This window comes from Anas platyrhynchos, chromosome 1 (assembly GCF_047663525.1).
Source record: "Anas platyrhynchos isolate ZD024472 breed Pekin duck chromosome 1, IASCAAS_PekinDuck_T2T, whole genome shotgun sequence".
NCBI lineage: Eukaryota > Metazoa > Chordata > Aves > Anseriformes > Anatidae > Anas > Anas platyrhynchos.
This window is the reverse complement of record NC_092587.1, coordinates 188,682,618-188,694,889: the sequence shown is the minus strand read 5'-3', so window position 1 is coordinate 188,694,889 and position 12,272 is coordinate 188,682,618. Positions and strand designations below refer to the sequence as shown.

Genomic DNA, 12,272 nt, shown 5'->3' with positions numbered 1-12,272 from the left:
TGTGCAGATGCATTTAGAAAACTATCAATAATTTCTTTTCAGAACAGTGATTAATGAAAGTGAAAATGCAGGGAAGACAAGGAGTTTGCCAGTAGAAGAGAATAGATAGCCATGAGTTTAGGGTCTCATCTGGGGACAGAGCTGATGTTAGATATCTTCTCTCACTGCTTCTTGTGCCTGTACCCTATTAGGATCCTACATAAAGAAAAACAAACCCAAAGCTCTTAGAACACAGACACAAAGTAAGAAAGTGAGATGCAGCAGAAAAACAGAATGGAAATTTAAAACTGAAGGTGATTTATGCACCTGGTGCAATTGCTGCTCCTAGGGATACCTGCACTGGCCCTTTGAAAAAGTTGCTTCATGGTACAAGAAGCATGATGCTAACCCCTTTGCTCTAGTATGAAAAAGGGCAATTACAAGGACTGTTGATTCATGACTTACTATGAAGAGAGGCAACTGAAAATAGAAGAGAAAGCACCATAGCTAGTCTTAACTACAGTCACCTCTCTGACCTTCCAGGATCCTTTATGTTCAACAGCACATCCCTCCCAAAACCACTTACCATCATACAGACAGGAGTTATACATTTCCCCCCTGTAGTGGAGGTACAACAGAATCTGGATATCAGCTCAGGCTTGGAAGGAGTGGTGCATGCCCACGTGTACTTTGTATGTAAAGTTCAAAAACAGAATCTTTCATAAACTGCTCAAGATTTCACTAGTAGTCACATATAGACTCTCACTTCATTGCCAAAGTTTAAAGTGTTTGCCTTTTATTCAGACTTTCTCCATTTCCAGTGTTTAAGATACTTTTCCATGTCTTTCCAACCAAAGAGGCCCTCATTTCATAACAGCACCAGTCTACCACAAAAAAAGTTCCATGATGTGATATAGCATAAAGAATTAAATACAGCTAAAACATTACAGAAAAACATGTGTAAGTGGAATATTTACATAAAATTATGTATGTTCCTATAAAACTGGCAGTATGCAATGAAGAGATTAATAAGAATACATGTATCTTGTCTGCTAGATGCTTGAAGTGGGTCTACTCAGACTGCATCTAGTATTGCCATGCTGTTTTTCTGCATGACTTTGCACTCAGAACCTAGCTACCCTAATTATCCACTACCTGTGGTGGGTTTTCACATAGCTTCCCCCATAGCAGGGGCTATGCAGGTGCCTCAAGTTACCTGCCCAGACTCAAGCAGTGCTTGCAAAGCTGTAAAGATGTGGCCTAGCACCATCTTCTCTCTGTGAATATGGTATTGCAGGATTTACTTGCATAAGCCTACTAGTCAAAACATAGTGAATTACTTACTGTAACACCTTAAGTAACATGGAATCTTTACAAAAATATTTTAATTGTCAGTTTGCAAGTAAAAACTATCACTATAACAAAATATCTTGTAACATTAGAATGTCTATCTTGGAAAGAATTTTGTTCTTATTGCTGCTGCAGATACTTTACAGAAATTGTATCAGTGTGAAGGTATTAGGCAGTTTCCCGGTTGTCAGCTAGCTTGTAAGGATGTTCATAGGAAGATACACTTCTCTATTTAACCCTCATATAAATTTCACATGTTTAGGCTGCCCCAGCTTTTCTTTCCTCTCCCAAGAAGTGCATAATTGACACATGCTACTACATAGCAAAAAATCACACCCGATGTAAGTTGTTTAGTGTAATGAATTTCATTTGCAGCCTTTAGACAAAGAATATTTACTCCAAAAAGAGTAAGTACCAGCACTGACACTACCTTAGCTACTTGTAAATCCTATAACTGTGTTCTGACAGCTATCAGATATTAGCTCGTTCATTTCATTTTGCTTGGTTTCTTCTTTATTCTCATGGTTGGGGTGATGTTTTGCATTTCCAGCTTTTTTAGATCTCCTGAGAAAAAATTTTGTCAGTAAGTAACATAATTCAGCCACATTTAAAAGAATGCAAATGCTGGACACTGCAATCATGAAAATAGTAAACACTGTCTTTTCAGTAGGTCGAGAAACAAAGCAGTCTACCGTGTTGGGGCAGGGCCAAGCATTACATTTCATTAAGCGAGGCATTCGGAAACCATCATACATGAAATAAAATGCATACATGAAGACAGCTTCAAAGATCAGTCTGAAGAAGATGCTGCTAGTGTATGTCCACCACAGGGAACCCTCAATACGAAACCTCTGGCTCTTGATTTCTTCAATGTCCTTGTACTCGCATTTCTTGTCCCCCTTTCTGAACTGCCGTTTCTTCTCGTGCCTCCTGTAAGCTACGTGCATGGCCACCAGCAGCGCAGGCGTGGAGACAAAGATCAGCTGCAGGGCCCAGAGTCTGATGTGAGAGATAGGGAAAAAGTGGTCATAGCAAACATTTTTGCAACCAGGTTGCAGAGTGTTGCAGACAAAGTCATCTTGCTCATCTCCCCAGACTCTCTCTGCAGCCACGACCAAGATCATGATGCGGAAGATGAACAGGACCGTGAGCCATATCTTCCCGATGCTGGTGGAGTGTTTGTTTACGCCTCCCAAAATGGTGTGCAGTGATCCCCAATCCATCTTCTTGTTTTAATCGTATGACCTAAGACAAGACAAAAAAAAAAAACAAACAAAATAGATTAATCAGGATGGGAAACAAACTCTATCAAGCATAGATTACATGTATAAAATAAAAGCAGTGTTGTACAATTGCAGTGCATTAACGGGCTGTGGTAACATCTTGTTGATAGAGTGGTCTTACCTATAAGCAAAGTGACACCATAACCACATTTCAGCTGGCTGTAATTCATTACATGATTACACAGATGGAATCAACTTCATCTTATTTCAACATGTATTCGGCAACTGAAAATACCCATTAGTTACATCAATGAGGAAAAATCAGGCACGGAAAATTGATGAAAATGGCCTTAAAAGCTACAACAGTGAGTTTTGATAGCAGTAATAAAGAATAAAAGACAACATCAGCATAACATCTACCTTTTGACTGAAGTGTAAGCAGTACGAGAAACTACTAGAGCCTCTGGAATTTTCAGGGTGTGGTGGGGAAGCTCTATTAAAGTTACAGAAAACTGAAGAAACTGGAAAACAAAACCTGTATGATCCATTATCATAAGAGAAGGACCTTGAGGAGCTGCTTCTACCTTACATGAGAAGGTCTGGATAACCTGATAACCTGCATTCCAAGTTTTTAAGGATGTGGCTGTTGAGCACTCTGCACTGTTAGTTGTAGAAGATATTGTAGAAGTAAATTCCACAATACCTTGAGGGAAATCTTGGTCATGATCCATCTTACCTTGAGGTGGGTGTTAAAAATCAATATTATGAGATTTATCCCCAAATTGTGTTTCTCTCCACTAACTACAAAACATAGCCTTGGGTAACCAGTCAGAAGCAGAACTTCATTCTCCATGTGCAAGTGACTTTCCCTTATAACACTGACTGGAATAGGGGAGACATCTAAGAGGCTGGGAGAAAGCTGAAGTCAACATTTGAGAAGTTCAAACAAGCCAGCAGTAGCTCAGAGGCTCTTCAACAAAAGCAGAATTTCAGAGCACTGTAATGAGTTAAAGAATCACAGGATCACAGAATGGTTGAGGTTGGAAGGGACTTCTGAAGATCATCTAGTCCAACCCCCCTGCCAAGCAGGATCACCTAGAGCACCTTTCACCTTTGCCTCCCCCATGCCTCCCCAGGAACACCGCAATTGTTTGTGGAAGCCAAGCAAATCCAGCCAACCATTCACAGAAAGTGTTAAGAGGCATTCCACACCTCCACCACCTCCAGACAGATTTACAGAGAGGTAGTTTGCACGTTACTCTGAAATTAAGAAACCAACATTTCTTGTGCCCATCAAGCAGACACTTTAAAGGACTCATCAACCTCTGTTCCGAGCTGCCTCGTCAAGACATTTCTCAACTTTATGAATTCCATCACCTTCCAGAGGTCATCTTCCTTTGGAATTTACAGCACAGGGCACCAATAAAAAAAAAAAGCAAGCAACACATTTTCCAGGTTTTTGGAGAAAGGTCAGTAGCCACTGGTGCAACGGCCACTGCAGTTATCACGTGATGTAGTTAAGATTTTTTCTTTTTTTAAATAACTCTGAGGTAAGTGTTGCACAAGAAATAAAATGAAGATATCTCTCTGGAACTATCTTCTGCATTACACTCCAATTTTGAACAATAGGAAAAGCCTTACTGCCTTCCAGCTGAATTATATACACCCTGTAAATCACATGCAATACAAAGCAAAGAATATGATAGCTCAGGCAAATTGAGGAAATTTAACCACGATATGAATACAAGGTCATTTTTACATGCTTATGCACACTGGAGTATAAGTCCTGCACAAAATGGGCACCATGTCAACTGTGACATCACACACATTAAAACCCCATCATTTAAGTCTACCAGACTCCTTGCATTTCTTGTCTCAGCTGTCAGAAGAGTGCACAATGACCACCTCCTTACAACATGAAAGGCTGAGAAGCAGAACATGTGTACTCCCTCCTCATATTTCATGTGCTTTCCTTTATCGACATACACCAAAACTGCTGCCTTGCTGCTGTTGTCACTGATCTGCTTTAGCACAGCCCCACAAACCATTTGAAAGGCACTTAAAAAAAAACAAAAAAAAAAACTGCGCATTGCAATGCATGGGGTAGACTGAGCAGTCAGTGGAGAAGAGTGGTTGAGGAAGCATCACTGCTGAGGACAGACTATATTATGAAACTACATCGTCCACCGGACTTGTTCCATCTCCTTTGGGAGTATGTTGTGCTTCAATCCTAGCAAAAGGATGTTTGTACCTGGACGTAGGCAGAAAAAGCCACTACACTTTGGAGAGGCAGTCTTTCTTCATCTGACCTGATTGGCAAGTAAAACAACCCTCAGGCTCATTGAGCCACTTCCTCTCTTTCCCCTCTAAAGTCTTTGCCTTTCATATCTGCCCAAACCTTCCCCTTCACCATTCCCACCCCTTTCCAAGTCCTCCAACTATCTCCCCTACTCCTCCTGCCACCGTCACGTTCTTCCTGCTGCTTGCAGAGCTAGTCACCAACCTTTGCCCCTCCTTGCCTTTGACTCAATTTTATGCCGGTGGGGAGGCATGTGACTTCTGAGACATTCGAGAGATCGATAGCAGCACTGATCATCAGATACTGCAACCAGTAAAACTCCTGAAGAGCAACACAGCTGAGATTGTAGGGCCATAGTCAGGCAGCCTGAATTCCAGCCAAGTACTCTGGAATCAGTGCTTCCTACTTCAAACACCTCTCAACAATGTAGTTTAGAGAATGTAATAAAGGCAATTCAGAAACTGCTTGCAGTGCCCACCTTTTTCTCCAATAAAGAAACAGTGACAAAAGAAGAATTTGAGATAACTCAGAATGGCCCTTCACACTATTAACCCATCGATGCAGATGGCTCCAGCTAGACATCCAGTTTGGGCTATCTGTAGCAATGCGATGGCTCATTTACTCCTAACTTACTCAAAAGCTAGGGTGTTGACTCACGATCAGAGGTTATCTTTCTTCCAAATACTTGCTTTCAAGAACATGTTACTAGGAAGTAAAATATTAACTGTCTGGCTGACCAAAGGAGAAGAAAGCAGGAAAGGTATTTCCCCTTAACGGATGCTAACTCTTATTTTCAGGGTCACTCCAGATACTATTTACATGTAGGCCAATCCACCTAAACATATACAGAAATTACAGGTTTCAGTCAGTGACTTACCTGCTTTGCTCATCCCAGAAGTAAAGCACGGTATAAGAATTAAGTTAGACGCACAAACTTGGGTGAAATTTGGACAAAAATAAATTGAGAGTATGGATTGGGAATGAAAATAAGAGAAGAAGGTGGGAAGAACAGAAGACAAGCTAGCAAAGCTGAGGAGCTAAGCATTTAATATAGCCTCATATGAAGATGCATTTTAAGTGTTACGTTTTCTTAAAAAATAAATAAATAAAACTGGGCACAAAGATAAGCCTTTCCAGCTCTCAGCATAAATCACTCCCCTGTTGTCAGATGAACCTTCTGTTCCTCCATCTGAGAAATTAGAGGAGCAGGATAGTACAGCTGGCTGTTTCAGTAGGAGTTTAATGGTATCTCTAATGATCACTCTCAAGATCACCATGCTCCACCAAAGACACCAAAGAGCTAGCAACAAAGGAAGTAGCTCTAGATGATCACACAACCCATGGAGAGGCACATGAACTGTAGCTCTCATCTTGCTGCTGTCTAGCCTATAACTGGACCCAAGCTTGTTAGGAGAAAAAAGCTTTAACTATTTCCCCAACTTCTGGGCAGGTCTTGAGCTCCATGCTGCCAGGACTAGACAGGTTACTACTTAAAATAACTCCTGTAAGTCTACATTAAACTGCAATCACAGCATTCTGCATACACCCACTGAAATCCCTACAATTCACAAGACCAAGGACAGATGCCTTTAAGCACCAGCATTTAGGAATACAGCTAGTTAGCAGATGCTTCCCCCCCCCACTCTCTTAAGAACTGTTACACTGAGAAATCATTAGTCAATGGTTAAAGCCATGGCTTCAGCATACACAGTTTAGAAGTACAGCAAAGGTGAAAACAACGTAAAATACATTATTAAGAGTACCAAGAGTTACCAGTTTGGTGTGACACTGCCACTTTCCATAGTGCCTCCAGATACAGATATAAGATCAGTAGTCTACAAAGAAATGTCACTTTATTCAACATAGGAATGCATTAGCTGAGATAAACTTTAAGCAAAAAAGCACTCACTGGTCTTGGCCAGAGAGGTAACTCAGATGCCTGAGAGTGGCAGTTCCAGCACAATTTCATCCAAGAAGAAAGCTTTGGAACATCTGATCTGCTTCAGATAAAAGGTAAAAGCTATTTTATGGCCCACAGACACAAGGTAAAAGCTATTTTATGGCCCACGTTCACACAAGAACGTATTACTGTTTGTTGAGGTACAACACCTGTTTAACAGCTCTGCTGATACAATCTTCCCTTCAGGTCTTGATCTAGACAGTTAGGTTGGAAGCACCAGTGAGCAGAGGGGCTGCCACCAGCACCAAAGTGCCTTACAGCCGTCTCCTATCCAAATCTGAGAACAGCCAAATCTGGATTTCAGCAGCTTGTTATCAGCATAACCTAGGCTCTATGTTTGCAGAGCGAAGTTATTTGTAAGCAAGAGTGCAAGTGTGAAGATTATTATGTTGTTGAGTTAGTTCTGGTGCTGTACTGAAAACAAAACACAAAGTATTACCAGGGCAGATCCCAGGAAGCTCTTAATAAGAAGATATTTAACTTCTTCCTGAGGCAGCACCCTTTTATCTCACCACGAAAGGCTGGCACAGCAGCCACAGCCCTTAGCTGCCAACTCCCAGACCACCTACTTACCTTTAAGTCTGTGCCATGCCTCAGTTTCCCAGACACCAAGTGGGATAACAGCCTCACTATCTCACAGGGTTGGTCTGCCGTGCCCCACTACAACTGTGGGCTGCACAGATTCATACTTCATTATCAGTGCACTGAGACAAATAAGTAACAGATAAGTAACCAGCTTCAAGTTGAAGCACAGAGCTTAAATCCGTTCAGCATGTTCCCACTGCTGAAGAACACAGCTCCCCACATTGCTATAGCTTCAATGTGGAGTACACACTGTAAGATGCAGCTCCAATCTAGAGACTGCCAAACCAAAATCCTTTCATTTCACTATTAAACTTCCAGCTATTTTAATTTTACAGCAGGGTATTCAGAATGTTCCAGCTGCATGCTCCTGAAGTGTCAACAGCTCTACTTTTTTACTAAGAAGTAGAGTAAGTATCAAAAGAACAGCCTAACAGTCACAAAAGCCTGTGAAATTTTCTCTAGTAGCTCCTAAACTTTCTTCTGAACACCTATCTGCAGATCACAGTGGAAACTGGAGAGCAACAGAAGAGCCAGGACAGACAGGAGTTACAGTTTATCTGATTTGACACAGGAGCAGGCAAAGACTAATCAGGAACAGGAAACCTCTGACAGCTGCAGGTCTGAACACAGCAAGCATTGTACATTTCTTCTACTCAAGTTTATGGCAACAGGATGCATATTTTGCTCTAAGCCTCCTGTAAAACCCAGAAATAGCCTTTAACACAACAGATTATGACCCCACACACATGCAGTTAAGTGTTAAAAACATTGCTAAGTAATTATCAACATTTAAGGGCTCCGCTCCACACCGATTGCTGCATTAAGCCTGTCCCATGTTCATGCCCTTACAGACTTTAAGCCATTTCCCAAGCACGTTCAGAAACATGTGTAGCTCCTCCTCCAGCCCACTACTGTAAATTAAATTGAGAATTAGCATCCTCCAAAGCATCTCTGCACAAGATTCACTCCGCTTGTGGAAAAATGGGCATCAGAAAAACCAGTCGTGCCTGAAGGCATAGCACAGCAGAAGAATTCCAACTGGAATTCATCCCGTCAGCCATTTCTGAAGGAAAGGTTGGCAGGGAAAGACAGCTTAAAACTTCTTGCTTCAAGAAGAACTCAAATTCCTGAGAATCATTGCTTTACTGATGTTGGCATCCTATTTCCCCATTTTTAAAGAACATCTTTGGTGCACTATGCCTTGCTCCCAGTCATGAAAATAGCAGCATTATTTGCAGAGATTTTTTTTTTTAAAAAAACTAGTTATTTAATTCTTATTCCTTCTCCCCCACCCGAGGCAAACATCCAATATTCCCCTCTACAAATTCACCATGCATTGGCAAGTTACTGTCTGTCACACACAAAGCTTGCACCCTTTCAGAAATACAGAATAAGTTTATATATGTGATGATTTTATACTGCAGACTAGTTTTTCTTTGAATGGGTATTTTGTTAGCATCTCTTTTCACAAAAACAGAGATAGAAATCAAGCTTTTCCTTTAAAAACATCTATTACAGGAAGAACCATGCATGAGGTCAGGAATAGAATCAGTTTTCAACTTTCTTTTAGCTATTAATAGATGTGTGTTTTTTTTTCTCCCCACTCCTTTTGTTTTGACAGCACTTTATCTTTCCTCATGTATCATCACTTCAGACTTTTCTTTACGCAAAAGACTGTTTAGTCAGGCAAGACTCAGTTCTCCTTTTAGATAAGTTATCCGTCATCACAGCAATTAAAAGCAGTGACAAACAGAAGGAAAAACAGCAGAAGAAAAACAAAAAATCAATCCATGCTCCTGTTTGCTGAAGCTTCTCAAACCACTTCTTTCACTGAAACTGTTCACAGGAACACCAAGAAGAAAAACCCAACTTATAAAGTGTCCTTTATACTGACAAAGTCAACTGAATGAATGAAATGCTTTTTAGAATAACTTAAACCACAAATTGCTGCTAGTTTACCATCTGTATTTTTTCACTGTATACTTACTTTTCGTAAAAATTAAATGAGGCCACCCAAATAATCTGTCTGGGTTAGACTTCAAGTGATGCAAAACAACAACATGGGCAGAGGCCCAAGCTTCAGAAACCTGAGACAACTATCCCCATCAGGAAAGAAATGAGTATTTCCTGAGATGTATCTCAATTCATGACTTTTTATTGTTCTGTTTTTAGTCTCTGATATGTAGTCCTTCTACCAATGAAGAGACTAACAGTTCTGGGGACTGAAGTCCTGACGGATGTGCTCTAAAAGGAACAGTCTCACAGCTTTGTAAGCATGCTGTAAATCTCACCTAGAAAAATACACTGTAAACCCCAGCTGGCATATGGAGGTGTCTCCTCCAACCTTACCGCAGAAGGCTGAGGCTTGAGCCACCACTGTCTTGTCCTCAGCAGTCTGTCTCTACATATGTCTGCACACCTTTCTGCCTGCTGCTTTTCCTACCTTACTTCAGGTCAAACCTCTCAGCAAGCAGGGTTTCCAGGCTGATCATCAAGGGAAGCTAGAAACTACGTTAACTTCACTAACACAAACAAGGATGATACTGTATTTTGTTCTACTGTTAGCTCAGCACACATACATATGTTGTGGTAAACACAAGTACAAACCAGACTGAAATCCATATACCACTGCAAACAAACCACACTCAGCAGCAAGCTTGCTGGTGGTCGAAGTCAGAGAGACAGGGTTTAAAAAGAGCACACTGAAGACAAAAGGCAACTTCCTTCTTTCAGCCCTCTGCCTGCTCTCAGAATATTTCCGTGTTGTCTGGTAAAATGTAATAGAGCGCAAGACAAAAATACATCCCTATGTGGTGGTGGTGGGGGAATAAGAAGTAAATAAATGAAGAAAGGGATTCTTCTTACTCTTCTTATCTCTTCAACACAAGAGATAAGAGGAGTAACACCTAGGAAAGCCCACTGACAGGAAAAACAGCCGTACCCTGAATGCCACCCAAAAGCAGCCGAGCGCCATCCGCTTCAGCGTGCCAAGTAAGCACTCCTGCTCTTACTCCAACACGTCTTTTGAGTTTTATGGAAACAGCACTTGAGCACTCAGTCCTCGCGCGATCCCGTCCACCCCGACACCCAGAGATGGGTTTATTTCTGACTCAAGCCTCTCATTTCCTACCCCGCTGTGATTCTGAGGAATGCTTGCCGTGTGTGCCCAGGTGCTCTGCCGGCTGCCCTGATGCAAGCTGTTTGTCTCGGTGCAGCTCTCGGCAGGTATAGGTGTGTCGCGAATTACCTGTAATTGCGGAAGCCTTTAGCTCGCTCGGGGTTGGAGCCGGCCGGGTGCTTCACATAACGTGCTCGCCGAGAGCTGCTGACTGAGAATTGGGGGGAAAAAGAGAGAAAAAAAGAGGTTTAAGGAACTCAGGAGCACGCTGAAACTGAGGAAGGGAAGAAGCTGAGGGGAGCCCGGGCAGCGCCTCAGGGCTCGGGGCCGGGCTGAGGCGGCTCCCGGCCCCTCACCGGGCGGCCCCGGCCCTCGCCTCACGGAGGGCACCGCGGAGCCGCCCCCCCGGCGGCCGGCCCCAGCTCCCCCCCTCGCCCCTCACCTGCCCCGGGGGTGCCCGCAGAGGGAGAGGAGCGCCCCGGGAGCCCCCTACCCCGTTCTGGGCTCGGCTGCGGGTCCGGCGGTGTCAGCGGAGCGGCCGGTGCCCGGCTCACCGCCCCGCCGCTCTGAGGTCCCTCCCCGCTCACCTGCCGCCGCTTTTAACCCGCCCCGAGCCCGCCTCCGCCCGCCGGGGCCGGGCCGGGGAGCGGGGCCGGGGCCGGGGCCGGGGCCTGGGCATGGGGGCGCCCGGCCGCGCGGCGGGGCCCGGCTCTGAGGGGGCTCTCCCGTGCGCCTGCCCCGCTCCGTCCCCCGCCCCGTGCTCTGCCTCGTCAAACCCAGGCCTTTACTTATGAAAATCATTACAAAATGACTGGCAAACGGCAGCCGAAAAGCCCAGAGCCGCTGGCTTTCCGAGGTTTGTCCTAAAAGGTGATTGAAATGCTACAGCAGCACCCGAGAAGCCTGCAGGCTTCCAGCGGGCTGCAGATCTGTGTCACTCCAAGACCTACTTTGCAGAGTTTTCTGTTTCCAAGGCATACAGTTGCTGAAGAAACACTTCAGTTTCTTAACCTTTGGGTTCAAAAATCCCTGCCTGAAACTTGGAGTTCTCCATCTTGCACGCATGCACGTCGAACTAGATGAATGGTTTCTAGTCTTCCACCTAAATTTTTGCAGAAAACATACAGCACAGTAGTACGTTTCCTCAGGGTTTGGACATGTGTTTGCACTTGGTTAGGGTACTGGTATAAGGGTTCAGATGGCAAACCACTTCCAGCTGAATCCTTCTGTCTTTTATTTCCACTTCCTAGAATAATAAAGTAAATAAATAAATCGAAAATCTTTTGCAAAAGTCAATAGTTTATTTGATCACATGCTCAGATTTAAGAGGTAGAAGTGTCTGGCACAAATAACTCAATCCTGACATTCGAAGGAAAAGTGCCGTCAGCTCTGGTTCAATCACCCCCTGTCTCTGTGGCACTCATCCTTCATCCTCGCACCTCGCTCCACACAACCTGCATGGTAGAACCACAGGGAAATTCATGTTGGAGGGGATCTCAGGAGGTCTCTAGCCTGACCTCCTGGTCTGAGCAGGATCAGCAATTCCTTCAGACCACTCAGCCATTACTCAGCATCTGCAGGGGCTCGGTGCTTGCACCAGCTGGAGTCGGGTCACTGCCACATCTGCAGGACCAGGCCCAAGATACATGATGCTGCGCTGAGCTAGACAGGCATAAATACCTCAGGCCTGAGTCTTCCGTCGCTCACTGCCTTCTGTGGAAGTTGTGCATTCAGACGACGTTCAAGGTTCACGCATAT

The 12,272-nt window shown here is 43.7% G+C and overlaps 1 protein-coding gene across 4 annotated transcripts; it reads right to left on the bottom strand.

Annotated features, from left to right (window-relative positions):
* Nucleotides 1-753: 753 nt before the first annotated feature.
* On the bottom strand, nt 754-11,112 carry LOC101797703 (gap junction beta-6 protein). 4 transcript variants are annotated; one of them, XM_027468907.3, is made up of 3 exons: nt 10,957-11,112; nt 10,644-10,725; nt 754-2,574 (listed from the first exon to the last, which is right to left on the bottom strand). In XM_027468907.3, exon 3 carries the CDS (start codon nt 2,550-2,552, stop codon nt 1,761-1,763), a length of 792 nt encoding a protein of 263 aa, XP_027324708.1. In that variant the 5' UTR covers nt 2,553-2,574; nt 10,644-10,725; nt 10,957-11,112; the 3' UTR covers nt 754-1,760. The 4 variants fall into 4 exon arrangements, with proteins under 4 accessions (XP_027324708.1, XP_027324687.1, XP_027324700.1 ...); XM_027468886.3 differs by having other exon boundaries at nt 10,644-10,732; nt 10,957-11,098; XM_027468899.3 differs by having other exon boundaries at nt 10,644-10,732; nt 11,008-11,064.
* Nucleotides 11,113-12,272: the final 1,160 nt, after the last annotated feature.

Bases quoted from the DNA above. Each gene is read 5' to 3' on its own strand.
- LOC101797703 (XM_027468907.3), bottom strand. From the start codon at position 2,552: ATGGATTGGGGATCACTGCACACCATTTTGGGAGGCGTAAACAAACAC.